General features: G+C 42.5%; 2 protein-coding genes across 3 annotated transcripts in view; one reads left to right on the top strand and one right to left on the bottom strand.

Moving 5' to 3' along the window:
* ACBD5 (acyl-CoA binding domain containing 5) overlaps positions 1 to 11,735 on the bottom strand; it is a 30,475-nt gene extending 18,740 nt beyond the window's left edge. The window contains exons 1-5 of one of the 2 annotated variants that reach the window (XM_083579822.1): positions 11,605 to 11,735; positions 9,547 to 9,737; positions 6,793 to 6,913; positions 4,501 to 4,573; positions 1,440 to 1,551 (exon numbers count right to left, since the gene is read on the bottom strand). In XM_083579822.1, the coding sequence (XP_083435948.1) occupies positions 1,440 to 1,551; positions 4,501 to 4,573; positions 6,793 to 6,913; positions 9,547 to 9,640 (400 nt within the window). In that variant the 5' untranslated portion in view covers positions 9,641 to 9,737; positions 11,605 to 11,735. Of the gene's footprint in view, positions 1 to 1,439; positions 1,552 to 4,500; positions 4,574 to 6,792; positions 6,914 to 9,546; positions 9,738 to 11,197; positions 11,344 to 11,604 lie in introns of those variants that run through there. The other variant, XM_083579821.1, reaches the window with a different exon arrangement.
* Positions 11,736 to 11,888: 153 nt separating this feature from the next.
* On the top strand, positions 11,889 to 12,689 carry LOC310746230 (centrin-2-like; the record flags this gene model as incomplete). The annotated part of the gene is made up of 1 exon (XM_083580081.1): positions 11,889 to 12,689. One exon carries the CDS (start codon positions 11,889 to 11,891, stop codon positions 12,384 to 12,386), a length of 498 nt encoding a protein of 165 aa, XP_083436207.1. The 3' UTR covers positions 12,387 to 12,689.
* Positions 12,690 to 18,589: the final 5,900 nt, after the last annotated feature.

Below are 18,589 nucleotides of genomic sequence, written 5' to 3'. Positions count from 1 at the left end.
AGATGTTCAGACATCATACTAAACCAAGGAAGGGGAACCTAAAGTCCTCCAGATATTATTGGACTGGTGTTTGAGCTTTCTTTTTTCTCTTCTTCTCTGCCCACCCCTTTTTCCTCATACGCTCATCTCTTTTCGATTGTAAATCTGAGAATAGGGATTACTTTACTGCTGATTTCTGTGAACTACTCTGGGATCCTTTTTTGGCTAAAGAATATAAATCAGGAGTAGTCCAGTGGGCCGGATCTTTATCTCCCCACCCACTAGGGAGCCATTTTCACAGGTGAGTGAGAGCACCCATCTGTCAATCATCAAACATTATAATGGCATCAAGTGATAGACGCCTGTTAAAATTAAAAGGTTACTGTAGTGCAGACTTTGAAGATGTGCTCTTTCACCGATGATCAGCTAACAGTTGGCTAGATGGAGACCCTTTGATGTCTCTGCAGAGAGCGAAATGCTCCTAAGACTGGAGCATCTTCCCCTCTGCCAAGAATGCAGTTTCTATCCAAAGGGCTGGAGGAAGTGCTTTGGAAAAAACCTGCTCCCTTTTCGGGAGGGAAATGCAAAAAGAACTTGCAGGGCCACTTTTGCAACGGTTCCTAAGCAGATCGAGCACAGAGCTTGGCTGAGCACAGAGTTTGCAAAGCGCTTTGTGAAGCAGCTCCCAAACATCTGACAATCTGCTGGTTGTTGGGTCCTTGGGAAAATCTACTATGCAAAGGCTTCTGCAGGCACTGCCCTTTTGACCAAGCCCCACCTTTACCTGCCCCACATCTGGTAAGGTGTGGGACAGGTAGGCATGGCTTTGCTGAAATAGCACTGGGAGCCAAATGGGAAGGCCTGGCAGTCCACATTAGGTATATGGGCTGAAGGTTCTATATTACTGTTATGTATGTTTTAGACAAACAAGCAAAATAACAACACTACCCCATCGCCACTGGCCAAGCTGGCTGGGATTTATGGAATTTTGAATCCAACAACAAGCCTTAGGTTTCTCACACCCTACACTAAACACTGATGTGAATGAGCCCCAGAACCATGGCCTTGTGCATTCCACCAGCTCAGAAGCTTTTGCTTCCAGTTTGTGTAACCATGGGTTGATGAAGTGTCCAAACCAAGAAACAGGTTAACCTTCATTGTGGTTTATGTGAAACCAGCCAACCTTAAGCCAACAGGATTAATTAAGGACATGCAGGTGTTTTAATATTATGAAAGCTGTGGCAAGTCAGACTTGCAACACGTTTGCATGGAAGTTAGAGCATGTCAGGAAAATGGAGAGAGGTGTTTTGTTGAAGAGCTTTCTTGCTCCTGGCTCTGAGGTGCTTTGCAACAATTAGTGCAATTACCATTAAAATTATTCACAGAAGCTGAACAAATTGCAAAACCATAGCTTAATATAAACTGCAGTTAATTAAGATAAGTAGAGTTTATATCCCAACCTGCTATTATGCCAGATCCTCTGCTCTTTTTATCCTCAACAATTTCATAGAATGGGCCTATTACATGTAGGAGTTCTTCAACCTTGTCTGTCATTGGCATAGTTTCAAGAATCTGTAGGAATACAAAACATTTATGAATTGCTTATCAGTTAATAATATTGCAATACTTCACAAGAACACAGCATCACAATAAATAAAAAAATCCTGCACCACCTACACTGGCCGGCAAGCGCTCCAACTGGAGCCTTACCAAAGGCATCGTGGACTTTGAAGATGCTCAAACTCAGGATGAAAGGGAGAAACGTGCTAAGAGGAAGGCATGTTCGGCAAACCCTCACTGCAATCAACTCCCGCATGGAAACCTATGTCCCCACTGTGGAAGGACGTGTGGATCCAGAATTGGCCTCCACAGTCACTTGTGGACTCACTGTTAAGAAGACCATGTTCATGGAAGGCAATCTTACTCGGCTTATGAGTGATCGCCAGAGAAGAAGATGATTTTGAAAACCTTTAATTGCAACATCAACTTTACCTGAGGGACTGCTTTGCCCCATACAGCTGTCTGTCTGAGAACTGTTCCTCTGCTCTGATAGGGTATTGTTCTGTATGCCCCATAGGTATGTCTGGCATCAAACCAAACATTTAGCATTTTGATTGCAGCTCCATGGAATCAGTTTCCCAGTGAACTTAGTCAAGCAACTAGCATTTTAGCTTTTAGGCAGCTGTTTGAAAACGTCTCTATTTAAGAAGCCTTTCCCTGAAGACTGACTCTTTATACTATGCAGAACCTTGTAATTTAGTGCTTTTAAGATAGTGTTTTATAGATTGTTAAGTATACTTGATTTTTACTATATGTGTTGTTCTTTTGGTATTTCTACATTGCACTACTTTAGAAACATTCATTGGGAAGCAGCTTATAAATCCTTAAATAAATAAATGTCATTATCAAATATCACTGCCTCTCTGTATATTCAGCCCAATCTCACAAATATAAACAGGCTTGATTTGTCATTTTTATGTGTTTGTGTAAAGGATATGAATACTAGGCGAGAATGCAGATTGCTGGCTACGGAAAGTACACTCATAATTTTTAAAATAAATTTCCTTTGAAGAAAATGAGAAAGGCAATACTACTATAACAAAACTCCTGTTGTTTCTCCCAATAACTCTGCATGGCGAATCATGTTTGCCACTGCAGCAAAGAGCTTATCCAAAAAACTTCTAGGCTCAAACATGTTAAACAACTTAAATACCAAATTCCATCCTTGTTTACTCACAAGCAAGTTCCACCAAATGTAGGACTTACTTTCAAGTAACTCTGCACATGGTTTTGTGCCAAAAGCAGATTTTGTTTGAGAATAAAAATATTACAACATTTTCTTGGCATATTCTTTCATAATTTATAACTCCTTTACAAAATGAGTACATTTATCAGAATAAAGACGCCACAAAACAGGCATTACAGGAAATACAGAGAAACTAAATTCATCAGCAGATAAGAGTATTCTGATATATTTTCTTGCTGTCTTCCATTCTATTATCTACTGCTCTCAGAAAGGCAGGCAGAGGTTCAGCTTTATCTTGCTTAAGCCTGTTAAATCTATGCATGAAAGATGCTTTCCCAAAAGAAAAATTAGGCAATATATAACATTGTAGCAACAATAATTTGGAAACATTTAACACATTAACTGGAATGATTTCATCAGAAGCTCCTTCAACACATGTGGTATTACATTAATCCTAACAACGCCCCAAATTACATTTAGTAGTTTAAGTACAGTATGTTTCTTTTCATTTTAGGCTCAAGCCTACTCAATTTCTATTCTAACCAGCTTACTCCAATACCCAGCCTACTTACTTCAGAGTAGCACTACTGATTACCAAAAGCAAATGGATGACATGATTCAGATATAAAGAAATACTAATACATTTGCCATGGCAAAAAACAGCAACACAGTGGATTATTTTCTTTTTATTATGTGCTTTGGGATACTACCAAATCACATGTTGAAGTTAACGATAAACTGCACAATGCCCTAATGAATATTTAAAGCTCCCATGCAAATCTCAAAATTAATCATAATTTTCCAACACCTTAACATTCCATCTCCTCTGATGAGCATCTCACTGATGAGCTTCCATCAGCCTCAAGCTAGTTCCTTTGCCAGGCTGTTGCAGCACCTCTTCTGGGCACCCCCCTCCATCGCTCACAGGCCCTTCCTTCTCCTATCCTGCACATGCTCTCCCCGTGCTTTCTGCTCTCTCCCCATCAGAAATTTCCTTTCCTTATGTCCTCAATCCAGCACCTTCACTCCCCCATATGAGGATTGCCATATCTCTTAACCTTCCTACACCCTCCAATGGCCTTAACACGAGGGTTCACTGTTCACTATAATATTAGCATAAATATTAAATCAGAATTCTGACTTTGTACTCTAAGCAGGTTTTCAATGTTTTCATTTTTGTTAGCTATTATGAAGTATTTATAGATTGACAGATGGATAGTTCTATTGATTTCCAATATATAAAGAGTATTGTCATCTATCCTAACCCCACATAATCGAAAATACACACCAAAATGGAAATCTTGGTGCAAGCTGTATACAAGTACCCAAGGTTTAGCTTTTTGCATGTTTCAGTTTTGAGTCATCTAGTACTCTTGTAATGCATTCCTTTTAACAAATACTCAAAAGAGCTGAAACTCTTCCAACTGATATTACAGTACAAGTGTCTTTAAAAGAGACGGCACAGCCCATTGCCTCTCTCCTTCTCTGTTTTTGCTGTGAATTAGCTCCAGTTCCAGTGATTCACTGCAGGCTGCTTACCATAAACTTCCATAATGCACTGCATAAGCATTGCTCACTTCTCTTTCATGGCAGCAATATCCCTAAAGCTCTCAGCATTTTGACAGCTAGGCTGCCTAGGGTAAAGTCCATCAAATAATTTGCAGCAATTCCTTTTGAAGCTTGGCTAGAAGCTAATCAAGTTTCAAGCTTCATGTGCCTAGAAATGAAATTATTGTGGAATATTTGCTTTCTTCGACATACCTAGCAACTCTTACCTTTTTCATTTCTTCAACATAGGCAATCATAGCATCTTCTTTGGGCATATCACCTAAAGCGCTCCATGCATCCCTACAATAAATATCACAAATATCCTCAAGACATTTAAAATTATAATTCCTGTAAGATTCAGTAGGCTCATTCTTACTGAGCCCTTGATTCTGCAATGACAGAACTCGCTACAATCTATCTAGTTTTGTGTACATAAATACGTGCTCATTGTCTGTAGAGTAACACAAATTCTGAGATTGAGATTTAACACAGGTTTGGTTTCTCAGTCTTCAAACAATATGCTTTTTAATATTTAATAAATGGCCTTGTTTCCATCTTTTCCTTCTCACTTTTTGTCTGACGGTAGGCCACAGTTATGAGTAATTTATACTCGGCTTGCGTGCCCAGTTCAAAATGCACAACATTTTGCAGAATATATAACTCGTACTAACTCTTTGCAATAGGCTTGAGAAACAGGTAAGCGAAAGATATAAAACTGAAACAAGTAAATAAATAGCTGGATCCAGTAACCCAGATGGCCTTTTCAAATGAGTTTGTCTATTGTGTGCATAGTCAAATATCTGTGTGGGAAAGTCACAGACAGCACAGCAGTCACCGGGGGGGGGGCACAATTATCCAGCTCTGGAGCAAAAAACACTGCTGCTGCTGCTGCTGCTAAAATGCAATTGCCCGATACCTATTCCCTGCCTCAAACTGCATTTTCCTATTCTCCTGTACACTATAGCTGCACAAGTGTCACAGAAACCTTCCAGATGTATCAAGGACCTACGACACATTCCTCTGACTTATTTTGGCTTCCCCCAAAAAATACAGTTTTAGAATTTGGGGTTTTGTTTTGTTTACTTCTTAAAATAGCCAAATATCCCTGCAAGTGATTTCCTGAAGCTTAAAAAAAAATTAAGAGAAATATTAGTTAGCAAGATTGCACTGTCTCCATGCAGCACTCTTCCCACAATACCTTACCTCCTGGTATTATTATTATTATTATCTTTATTATTATTTCCCCTTTCCAAAGACAAGAATGAACCCTTAATTTGATTTAACCTTTGCTTGAATAAAAGTGTACTTTGCTAATCTGCTGTGGATCTCAATCATAACACAAGTTTTTAAAAAAGGACACCTCTGGAGGGTTGCACTGAGAATAACAGCAACTAAAAAACAAATATCAACCCTTTTGTCGTTGTTTTTTACTGAGGTGTGTATAGCTCTATAATACTTCCCAAAAGTCACTAAAAAAATACAGATTCCTCTTACATATACATATTTTTTATTTCTACCCTATTATAGCAAGTGGGTAAAAACGCTTGGGCTTCAAAAACATGCAGAACTTGTTTGACAAGAAACCTCTGTAAACTGAGAGAAATTATTACATGTGCTTACAGGCAACAATGTCTCTGTTAGGGAGAGCCAAACTGCAGAATCTAACCTGGCTACCTCCACCTCCAACATATGCTGTACAAGAATGGGGGAAACACTGCACTTCCATCAGCTTGACCACCAATTTTACATGTACATTGCCACCATCTTTATTAAGATATTTCCCAATAGTGGGAGACCAGCAAGAGGCGCAGAGACAGTCTGCTAAAAGTCAGTTTGCAGTCTGCTGGTAGACAATGGCCAATGAACCTTCTTCAAGTTTCAGAAAAAACATTTTCTGTACCAAAAGTCTCTTTGCACAATTATTATCTCTATCTTAATCTTGCCTGCACCCTCACAGCTACTGAGTTCTTTCCTGAACTAGGTACATTTTAAACAGAAATAGCTGGGAAGGTGGCAGTGCTCAGGTAATCATGGCGTGCTAGGCAGAGCAGGATGCACATGTCAATTCCCCAGGTAACAAAGGTAAAATAGCTGGAACATAAATCTCAGAAATGATACCAGGCCTTGGTATTTTAAAAAGAGGATGAGAACATCCCCTACTACCAGTGATCTGGTGCACATTTATATTCTTTATAACTAAGGCTTTTCTCCATATGCAAGTTGTCACAGGAAGCTGCCTTATACAGTGTCACACTACTGGTCCATCTAGCTCAATATTGTCTACCATGATTGGCTGTGGCCCTCTGGAGTTTGAGATGTCTTTCCCAGTCCTACCTAGAGATGTAGGAAAATGAACCTGGACGTTCTGCATGCAAACCCTTTGGTCTACCCTTTGGTGAGTTGTAGCAGCGTCCCACGAAAAAAAAAAGTAGTCAGTAATTCATCCTTCCTGCTGCCCCCCACTACAGCAGGGCTTGTGTACATACAAACTTAAAACACCTCTTGCATATCATATTTACCATTTGTATCTACCAATAGGATCCCAGAATCCAGGTCTTGGACTACTGCAGGGTCCTTGAGTTGCTTGCTTATAAAAGCTATAGAACTTGAGCATCATTTCATTTGTTGGCTGGAATGAACCTAGAGAAAATAATCTTAGAGTGAGAAACACCATAAATGACAGATATTTTTAAACACATAATTTCTGTACCAACTCAAAGGGTTAGATTCACACTTGGTTAATTTAACTGAAGTTCCACTGAAATCAAGGGGCCATAACTTAAACCATGACTTATTGTTCGCACTGAATTCAATGAGACCAAAGTTCAACTTTGGCATCCAGTCCAAAGTTAAAGATCCAGTCCAAAATAAATAGAATATGACTGCATGACTTGCAGCACCAGGCTACTGGGAACTAAGTACACCCATAACAAGGACTAAACTCAAGACTTTATGCACACCAATTTCTGATTTTAAAAAAATCAAATAATTGCACCTTCGGTCTATGTTTATTTTCATTCTATAATCAGAAAGGATACTCTAGTGAGTAAAGTATACTTGTGCAAAGGAACCTTTATATTTCAAGTAATGATATCATCCCTGTTGTTGATTCTCCTATTAATGAAAGTAATGTGTCCAAACAAACAGAAAAAACATGACTGCTGATACCTCTCATGCTAGCTTTATGGTAGAATTGTCCCTACTGTGGTGCAGCTCACACACATCCTGTGTTGAAGACATATTGTAGTACTGGAAAAAAAGCTATAGAAATTCAAAACCCTGTCAAGGATTAAAATACCACAGCAGATCCTCCTGTGACAAAAACCCCCAAAGTCATTTTACCCCACTATGGTTACCTAAATCGATGGTTAGGTTATTCCAGTCAAACTGCTTCAAGCAGTTTCTATCATAGGCACTGCTCCCATGGCTACCCCAATACTATCTGCCCTACTGAAAACCAGGTAAGGAGAAGATTTCTTGACTGCTTATGCTACCACTTTATACATGGCTGGTGTGCCTGACCACCAGCCAATCCTTAGCTCTTAGAATGGAACTTGCACAAGCTCAAAATTTTAGATTGATACATTTTTTTAAAGATTCTGTTACTAAAGTGAGACAGAAAAGTATTTATAACATGCACACTATGAAGGACACCTCTCATTTTCTAGTATTATGGGTATGTTCATATTGGCGACTTAAAATACAGTGAGGTCATTTCATCCCACTGTGTTTCAGGGGACATTTGCATAGTGTTGTTAACATTAGAGCAGGGTGTATTCACTCAATGTGTGCATGGCCATTTTGATTTCTCCATCCCTGCAACCCCATCCCCCAAGCTCCTATTCATGAAACTGTCATCTGCACATGTGCAACGGCTGTCTCAAATGTTCACACCATTCTTAAGTATGAAGCGAATGCAGCTTAAGTTTTCCAGTGTTATGCGACTCTGCCAATTTCACAGAAGGGTGGGGTGGGAAAGAGAAGGGATTTGAAAATCACACCATTTACACCCACAAGCTGTTACCAATGCAAAATCAAGTATGAACATAACACGCTCAAGGCAAACCCCTCCTTGCTTGCAGTGCTTGGGATAACATGGTTGTTTTTTAAAAAAAAAATAGTTGAAGGCATTAAAAAAAACCTCTGGAGCAGAGTTGGCTGAGTATTTGGCTCTCTTAAATAGAGATGGAAGCTTTTCTTTTTGGACATACTATTTTTAGTTCTGCCCTCAATTTAAGGTTATCAACTTTTCATTGTAAATATTAAACTACGTATCAGGATTACACACAGAGATTGCAGAATGTTTCATTTTGGGGAGAGGAACAATTTTGTATGGAACTTAATATGCACAATGAGCATCAAGGCAGCAGTTCTATATACACATAAGTGTGTATAAGTACTCAAATTTGGCTTCAGAGTAGGGATGTACACAACTGCAAGGACCACCTATTCCCTCAGCAACCCAACAGGCCATTAAAATTTGTCTGATACCTTTAGAAGGCAAGGTGGAAAGAGGCCTACAATAAGGCCTTCTGAGTTGCGGTAGCCAGAATGTACTTTCCAGAGATGTTTGCCTGGCTCCAATTGCTCCTTACCAGTGCTAAGGGACAACCTTCCCTGCTTTTAGATTCTTGGTACAGTATTGCATGCATGCCTTTTTATCCGACTACAGGTTCTTCCCCCTGCTGCTTTTAAATAGCCAACTACTGTACCATAAAGACTTTTAGAGAAATCTTATGCTAGCTGTTCTGCCAGTCAGCTGGCCCAAGGGGTGGAATACAAATCCTCCAAATAATAAGGTAAACAAGTTAAAATGGTTGCCTAGGTAGAAAAAAAGAGCCAGGAGCACTAGAGTTCTTGCTAAAGAAATGCTTTTGCGAGGAAAGGCCATTCCCCAATATATTGTGCCGCTTTTTCCAAACAGTTTTAACCGTCTTTTAAATCTGACAATCTTAAATTTGACCGTCTTTCAAATGGCAAATTTTCAAGACTGGCCAGTGAATTCATAATAGAGCTGGTTGGCAGGAGAAGGCAGGGGGTGGCGGAGGGAGAGAAAAGATGCAGGTCTTTCGCAGCGGCTCCTGTGGGTGTGGCGTGGCTGGGATGGAGAAAAACCCCAATTCCGGGGGACCCTTCTCCTCGCCCCCCGAAGAGGCACAGAAATGAGGCGGCGCTTCCCACCCTCTCCTCGGGGTCTCTGTCGCCTTCGCAGCCCCACCTTCCCGGTTCCTGGCCCTCGAACCGTCTCCTCGCTCCTCCCGGGCTTCACTCACCGTTTTTGGGCAGGCTCTGGATCACCTTGACGGCCGCCTCGAAGCGCGTCTCGTGCAGCGAGCCGCCGCCGCCTCTCTCCTCCGTCTCCGCCATGTCCCGCCTCTTCCCTCCAATGGGCCCCTTGTCGCGTCGGCCGCCGGAATCGCGCTGCCGCCGCCGCCGCCTCTTCTTCCCTTCGCCCAGGAGTTCCCTGTAACCGAGTGAACGCAGGACATAACGGGGGTCTGGCAAAGGAGGCGGTGGCGGAGGGGACGCGAGGGCCGCGGCTGCCTCCGCCCCCTTCAGCCAAGGAGAGGCAGGAAAGCCAGGCCGGGCCTTTGCGGCTCCCCTCACAGCCCCAGTCGCCCCAGCCCCACAGAAGATGGGCTCCCCTCGGCCCCAGTCGCCCCTCGGTCGCCTCGTGAAGGAGTCGTGGAGGCGACGGTGTTCGCTCCCTCGTAAAACAGCCCGAAGTGAAGGAATAATAATAATAAGGCGTACGCCTGTGGTTTTGAGGCTTGCCTATTTTGGTTCCACTCTGGCGTGGTGGTGGAAAAGAAATATGTAAACTAACTAAACCCAAAGTCCACCCTGGATTGTCACTCCTTACAGTGCCCCGGCTTCACTCTTCTACAGCACACAACTTGTCGGTTTAATCTTTATTGATTTATATAATGTCAGCTTTGGAAAGAAGACAGGTCCCTGCCCCGAGAGGCTTACAATATGAAAGACGCGAGGCAGCGAAAAGGAAGGGGAGGAAAGATCAACGGGGAATAATAAACTATTTTTTTTTCCAGTTACAGTATGGAATTGGGAGTAAAGGGTTGTGCCAAAGGCGCCATGGAAAGGGGTGTTTACTACCCTCCTTTCGCTCACGTCTTGTATAGGTTCATCTCCCAATTACGGCCCAATTACTTAGCTCGCGTGACCTGTCCTTCTGAATGTTTTTAAGCCCGACCGCCAAAGAAGTCAATGGGGCTTGCTCCGAAATCATTATACTTAGGGGGGTTAACGATTCGTAACCCAATGCTGACACAGAAGTAAGTACTACTAGGCATGGGCGTAGCCGGGGGGGGGTAGAGAGGGGCCGCTGCCCCCCCCAATCAATAAAAATAAATTAAAATACATAGCAAACTGAGGTCCTGCACCCACTAACAAATGCACCCCCCCAAAAAAAAAATCCTGGCTGCGCTCATGCCACTGGGTTCAGAGGGGCTTACTCCCATATATGCATGCACAGAATTGCAGCCTAAATGGGTCATATCCTCTAGATTTTGTACTCTCGTCTTCAAAGTGGATGAGAGGTGTCATTAGCAACATGCGCTAAAAGAAAAGGGATTTGGACGGATGGGGGTTAATCGTTTCACCTTACTTTCCTGCTCTTCTCCGGGGAGTTAAATCCGGGGAGCCTGATCAGGAAGTTCGAACAAGTGGTTTTAAAAGACTGTATTGGAGTAACTGCTGGTATACACTGAATTCACTCGTACACCAGTCCTCCGTTAAATTCCACTTTTCCCAGGCCATCCCATTGCTATTTCCCAGGACTTAACAGCACCTGTCATTTCCTTTCTTAGACGTCTGTTGTGACCTGACAAGTGCGACATCACGCACCCCTGGCGAACAGCTAAACAAGCAATTCAAAACTTCCCAACAACTTTTATCTACACTCACCCCATCCTCACTCACAGGGGGCTTTTAGATAAGCTTTGCAAAGCCAGCCTCAGCGCCAGTGATTTCCTGTTCCCAGTACACAACGGTATACAACCACCCATTATTACTAGGCATCTATTATTACACACTCTTGGGGTGGGGATCGGGGGCGAGCCTTCCCAGCAACACATATCCAGTCCCAATTCCCTCAATTACAGACAGAACCTGACAGCTGCAAGGACAAAAATAACAATACAATGTTTTTTCTCCTCCAACTTTTTGAGAGCAAAGCGTCATCCCTAAGCACGGCCTAGAAGGCTGGCGGCGCCGAAGAACAGCTGACCTTCCGCCTCATTTCCCAAATAGCAAAACAGAACAAACAGCACAAGTTGTTCCCCGCTCCTACCTTCCGTGACAGGTTCGCTCACCTTTTTTTGCCCAAGGCTCAGGCTTCTCCTGTTAAAGGTCTCCCAACAGCAGCGATCAGCTCATTCTTGCCCCGCCTCCTCGAGGAGCATGCTGGGAAATGTAGTCCGTCCCTTACTACTTCCGGTCTCTGACATCCATGATCCTCCCTGCCATGGCAACCTTCAACTGTTTTCTCCCCATCGGCAGAAGCATTCTCCCTCCGGGCGTTTGCGAGGAGCAGCCAGTAGCAACGGGCGGAACGGCTTGAGGAGCCCGGTCGGCGCTGCCTTGAGGGCCCCGAAGGATGGCTTATAGGAGCAAGTGGTCCCAGAGGAAGAAGAAAGGCCCTAAGCTTGAACTCAGCCCCGCTCAAAAGCAGCAGATGCGCGATGCCTTCGACCTGCTGGACTCCGACGGCACCGGGACCATCGACGTGAAAGACCTGAAGGTGTCCATTCGGGCCCTGGGCTTTGAACCCACCAGAGAAGAGATCAAGAGGATCGTGGGCGAAGTGGATAAAGAAGGCTCGGGGAAGATCGGCTTCGACGCTTTTTACTCCGTGATGACCAAGAAGATGTCCGAAACGGATCCCAAAGAGGAGATCCTGAAATCCTTCAAGCTGTTCGAGGACCCGGAAAGGGGCAAGATCGCCTTTAAAGACCTCAAGCGCGTCGCCTCCGAGATTGGGGAGAAGCTGACGGACGAGGAACTGCAGGAAATGATCACCGAAGCGGACCTGAATGGAGACGGGGAAGTGAGCGAGCAGGAGTTTCTGATGATCATGAGGAAACACGGCTACTAGCCTAATAGCCTCCTTGTCCTCCTCCTCCTCTCTGTCCTTCTCGGCTTCCTCCGCCTCTTGAGAGCACCTGCAAATAGTGTTGGGGAGCTCCTCACTTTCCTCCAGCCATCTTCGTCCTCCTCCTCCTCTCTCAGCCAGAAACTCTCACAGGTTAAAGTCAGGGGTGTGGGGAGGGGAGGCAGTAATGCACTGCTGGAACATTAAATGTGGCTCACCAGAAGAAGAAGAAGAAAGAATTCTCCCTCCTCCTGCTCAACCTTGCTCTTTCTGTTTTCAGTGAATAAACATACCAGTTTTAGACTCCTTTGGGAATAGTAATGATTTATACTCTTATCGCAATAGGTAGAAACATCAGGGTTATATTGTATAAATTGCTAAAATCTTCAGATCACTTTCAATATGATCAAAACACAGTTACTACCACACACACACTTAAAATCATCAAGGCAATACTTCAGGGATTAGTTATTGAATGTTCATATTCATATTATATCTGTATTATTTTTCACATTTGCACACCTGCTACTCCCATCTAAAAACAACCCTTAGTATCTCTACTATAGGAAATTATATTTAGTACATTTGTGTTCAAGAATTACATGCTACCTTTCCATATGAAGATTTGCCAAAGGCATCTTAAAATCCATATAATATATTTTTTTTAAAAAAACTATGCCTAACCATTTTCAACTAAAACAGGAGCATGCTCAATGCTAGAGTATCTGTTTTGTCTCAGTTTCGAACCCCAGCACCTCCAAGTAGGGATGGAACAGACCCCATCTGAAACCCTGCACTGCTACTATCGGTCAGTGCACAAACAGTGAGCTTGATGGCACTAATGCTCTGATAAGGCAGCTTCCTATGTTCCTAAGTATCAGCCAGGACTGCTCTGTCAGGGCCTTTACAGCAGTTTGTTTTAAATAAATCGGTCCACACTGTTTAGAACTGCTCCTCCCGGGATGGCTAGCTATCATATACAAAGGTTTCTTTAAAAAATAAAATGATGTATCAAACGATATGAACAGCAGAGCACTAAAAACATAAATGTCAGAGAAATCAAGTAAAAAATATTTAAACAGTATCCGAAAAGGCCTTGGAAAGTGAGGTAATGGCCTTTGTGTTTACTTAACATTGGAATGGCATAAGAGTGGGTGTCGAGTGAGCCACAAAACATAAAAGCAAGCGTCACAAGCCACAAAACATAAAAGCAAGCGTCACAGTTGCCAGCTGCCTGATCTCTGAGAGAGCCAAGGACAATCAGAGAAGGGTTTCTAAAGATGATGGGGGATTTACCAGCAGGCTCATGTGGAAGAGGGAATTCAAAGGCTGTGGGATGGTACCTCTCTCCACTCATGCCATGTAACTAACTACCAGACTGGATTGCTGCAATGTGTCCTACGTGGGGCTGCCCTTGAAGACTATTTAGAAACCTCAACTGTTCCAAAATGCAGATTACTGGCTAGGTTTTTATTTAGCAGTCATCTAACCTCAGTTTTAAAACAGCTGCATTGGTTGGCAGTTCACTTCTGGGCCTAATTCGTACCATTTTAGGTGTTAAGATCAACAGAGGAGGCCCTCTTGCTATTTCCACTGCCCTCAGAGGGGGGGGGATGGCCCAGGAGAGAGCATTCTCTGGCAGCCTCCTAGTTTTGCAATTGCCCCCCCCCCGAGAGGAATTATACAATTTTTGTGGTAATCTGAAGATGCAGCTCTTTACAGCTAGAGGTTGTAAAGGACCCACCCTATTATTCTGATTGGTAATTTATTTTAAACCGTTTTTAATGTTGTGTTTTAAAATGCTGTTATTTACTCTGGAACTTTAGGGTGGTGAAGGTGGTTAATAAAACAAAATATCAATAGCCACCCCCTTCTTTGCTAGCTTTCGGGAGAATTTTTCAAATTCACGGAGGATGAGGCTATCATGATGGCTTATGTTTCACTTTCATTGTTGGAGACTGTATTACCAATTACTGTGAATTGGTGTGAGTGTTGTTGCACTTAATTCCTGATAGGAATTAGCTACTATGAGAATGAGATCAGGATCCTGGTCTAGGTGGAGCTTTGGCCTGATCCAGCAGAGCTTTTCTTGTGCTCTTACTTAGTTTCAGCAGCTAGTTGTTGGGTAGTTGTTTGTTTTTCATATTGTGTTCCAATGTGATTTTGTCACTTTCGTAAGCCACCTCGAACTTGGGAAAGATGGGAATGTTAAATGCCTGTTTTTTCCCAAAGTACTGTATACATAGTAAAGGTAAAGGGACCCCTGACCATTAGGTCCGGTCGTGACCGACTCTGGGGTTGCAGCGCTCATCTCGCTTTATTGGCCGAGGGAGCCGGCGTTTGTCCGCAGACAGCTTCTGGGTCATGTGGTCAGCATGACTAAGCCGCTTCTGGCGAACTAGAGCAGTGCATGGAAACGCCATTTACCTTCCCACTGGAGCGGTACCTATTTATCTACTTGCACTTTGCCGTGCTTTCGAACTGCTAGGTTGGCAGGAGCTGGGACCGAGCAACGGGAGCTCACCCCATCGCGGGGATTCGAACCGCCGACCTTCTGATTGGCAAGTCCTAGGCTCTGTCGTTTAACCCACAGCGCCACCTGCGTCCCTACCGCATACATAGATGGCTATAAATAAGATGACTCCACACTGTTTGAAGAGATATAGTCTGGAATTCTACCGCTTTCTACCATTGAAAACTGCAATGTGCTTTGTGACACCAGCTGAGAGAAGGGCTGAATGACGTGACATTTTTCTTCGATTCTTTCTGGGTAAAAAATAGTCAAAGGCGGCTGCTGAATAAAAAGTTGCTCCTTGTGAGAACCTCTGCCTTTTGCTTCTGTAAGCTACAGGTGGTAGCAAAATCAGGTGAGTAGTCAGAGGTGTTTTGGGGGGTGGAACCTAGCTCCCCCCTTTTAACCACAGTTTCTGTAAACTCTACTCACCCAGGATGACTGAATGTGCTGCAGAATGCAGCGCTACTGAGATCCCAGCCACAGGCCATCTTTAATTTGCCAGTGGCAAATTTGTGCCATGGTCCTAGACCTTTTCCTATTGCCTAGCAACGTCCGTGTGCTAAGAGCAGATGAGATGCCTGTATTTTGCGACCTGTCAGATCTTCTCTTTCCCGCTTCTTAGAGCATTTCTCAAGACAAGATGAAATCGACATTAATGCCTCTTGTTTGGGGCTTCTTCTTGAATTACAGGAATTGCCCAAGGCCTTTACTTGTTGGTACACCTTAAGCTTGAAGCGCCACCAAGTGGCTTTGAGGAGCAAATGCAGATGGAGAATGAATCTGTTCTCAGAGTTAATTGCTTTTCCCTCATACCCTTTCACCTCTCACACTGTAAAACTTAAAAGACCTCATTATGGGTATATTGTGGCTTTTTGTGCTTAACGATGGCAACACTAAGAGAAGTCACACAATTTAAATATTAATAGAACATTTCAGATACATTTTACTTGTATGATCTGATTATACTTTGGCTAAATCAATAAGATACAGCAAATATGGAATTGTAAAAATAAGGTAACTCCACATATAAGTGTGTCTTCATTATAATGTGTATAATAGCTTGTTTCTCACCTGCTTTTTTTTAAAAAGCTAGGTGTTTGTTTTTATTAAGAAATTCTAAGGAAACATAATTTCTCCTTTTTCTCTGATATGAGGGAAGCTGTTGATATCCACAACCAAATGTCTGAAGGTGGTTATGGGATGGATGAAGGTTAGTAGAGTGAATCTAAAGCCAGCCAGAGATGGGCATGGCCACTGGCTCTCAATTAGCAATTGTACTAACTGGTTAAAAACATTACCGGGCAGATTTAAAAAAATAAAAATTTAAAAGTAGGAGACCCTCATTTTAGAAGGTTTGCATTTGTTGAGCCTGTTTCCATTTTTATACTGTTGCTTTATTTCTTTGTAGGATCATTTTATTTTTAATTGTACGCAGCCTTGAGCAAAACAGTTGCATTGGAAAGGCAGTGTATAAGTTTTCTAAAGAAATAATCATTGCACTATCATCAACAGCTCAGCACCTGCAGTTTATGAAATAGCAAAGCTATACTCTGTGTGGTGCCTTAGTGTTCATGCTTGTACATTGGTAAATAGGCATGTGTGCACTTTAGACAAGAGGCATCCAGCCATCTATTCCTCTCCAAGATTTAACTTCTGGAGACCCTGAGGGAGGGAACTTAAGCCTGTAGAATTATAACTCCAGCAACTCACACAAACATTAAAACAAGTCATCCTTAGCAACAAAACAGAGACAGTTATTTACTAGGAACAAAGACGGGAAATCGAGGCTGACTGATAAACAGGAGCTGTTCTCAAGCATATTAACTTGTTTGTTCATATCCAAACACAATCATTTTCTATGCTATATCAACATTATCCAATTCCCTTTCATACTTATACCGAAACTGAAATCTAAACCTGCTGCATTAATCAAGTATTGCAGAGGTATTTCTAATAAATACCGCTATACATGACTGCCAAAGATATCTTGTGCTGATGATCAGATACCACAGTGATCAGTGTATGCTTAAAATGCAGATAGCGTTGGTGAAAGAAGAGAAGCTGGAATGTAGAACTGTTATACTAAAAGGCCGCTTGCGCATTATCACCTGAAGTCCAGCTTAATCCCTTGTATTCTTGGCCCAGTAGCAATGTTCCATCAATATGGGGGGAAAGGATAGCCATGCTGCTCTTGAACCCCTTCAAAAAGCAGCTATATGTGTTACCCTTGCACAGGAGAGGAAACACAAATTATTTCCAAAGAATGGAAATTTTTATTAGTGGGAAGGATTGACTTTAGGATTCTGTGCTTCAGGTATCAAAACGCCCTTGGCTAGTCACCATAGAAAAGTATTGAAGAAATGGATGTGATCTGAGGAATGAACCAGAGTCTTCTGCTTCCCCACAACCATTATATTTTCCCCAGGGAGCCATAAACCTTTTAAGCACAAGGAATCCTTTCATGATAATTAAGACAAGAGCTCTAACTTTCACACTGTGCTGTAAGAAGCAATATTGGCCGAGATGAGAAGCTGAATTCTGAAACAAATGAGAGTGTCTTTATTATACAGCTACAGCAAAACACAAACACAAGAGAGATTCGTTCCTTTGTATTCTACCAGTTGGCCTCCTTTGTTTTTCTTGTTCTGCTTAGTAACTGTTTATGATCATAAGGTGCTTGGGAAAAATGCTGAAAGACAAGCAACTTTTGGTTCCGCCTCATCTTGAAATCTTTCCATTCCCGCTGGTCATTGCAAGAAGTGCACTCTGTAACAAAGATACCGGGTGTGAGCTTTTTTTCTTCTTCCTCCTCTCTCCCATTCCTTTTTCCTTTTGTGTGATGTCTTTTAGATTGTAAGCCAGAGGGCAGGAACTGCCATATAACTGGCAATTACAAAACAAAAAAAAAAATTTTTTCTTCCAGCAGCACCTTAAAGACCAACTAAGTTAGTTCTTGGTATGAGCTTTCATGTGCATGCACACTTCTTCAGATGCACACGAAAGCTCATACCAAGAACTAACTTAGTTGGTCTTTAAGGTGCTACTGGAAGAAAAAAAAATTTTTTTGTTTTGACTATGGCAGACCAACACGGCTACCTATCTGTAACTGGCAATTACAAGCCACTCTAGAAGCTTCTTTTGGATGGAAAGTGGGATAAAAAAGGCACACACACACACATTCTTCTGAAAATCCACTTCAGATATTTCTTGCAAGGTCTCCAGTACTGCTGAAGGTGCATAATGGTGACCTACATGGATATGCAATGAATATGCAATATTTTATTGTTGTTTAGTCGTTTAGTCATGTCCCACTCTTCGTGACCCCATGGACCAGAGCACGCCAGGCACTCCTATCTTCCACTGCCTCCCATAGTTTGGTCAGACTCATGCTTTCATATCTCCAATTTTCTTGAACAGATCTCTGGTTTTTCCCATTCTATTATTTTCCTCTATTTCTTTGCATTGCTCATTTAAGAAGGCCCTCTTGTCTCTCCTTGCTATTTTTCAGAGATCTGCATTAAATTTCCTGTATCTTTCATTATCTCCCTCACATTTTGCTTGCCTTCTCTCCCCTGCTATTTGTAAGGCCTCGTTGGACAGCCACTTTGCTTTCTTGCATTTCCTTTTCATTGGGATGGTTTTCGTTGCTGCCTCCTGTATAATGCTACGAGCCTCCATCCATAGTTCTTCA

This window comes from Podarcis filfolensis (assembly GCF_964270895.1).
Source record: "Podarcis filfolensis genome assembly, chromosome: 12".
Lineage (NCBI taxonomy): Eukaryota > Metazoa > Chordata > Lepidosauria > Squamata > Lacertidae > Podarcis > Podarcis filfolensis.
The sequence above is the reverse complement of the archived record's forward strand: the minus strand, read 5'-3'. Positions and strand labels throughout refer to the sequence as shown.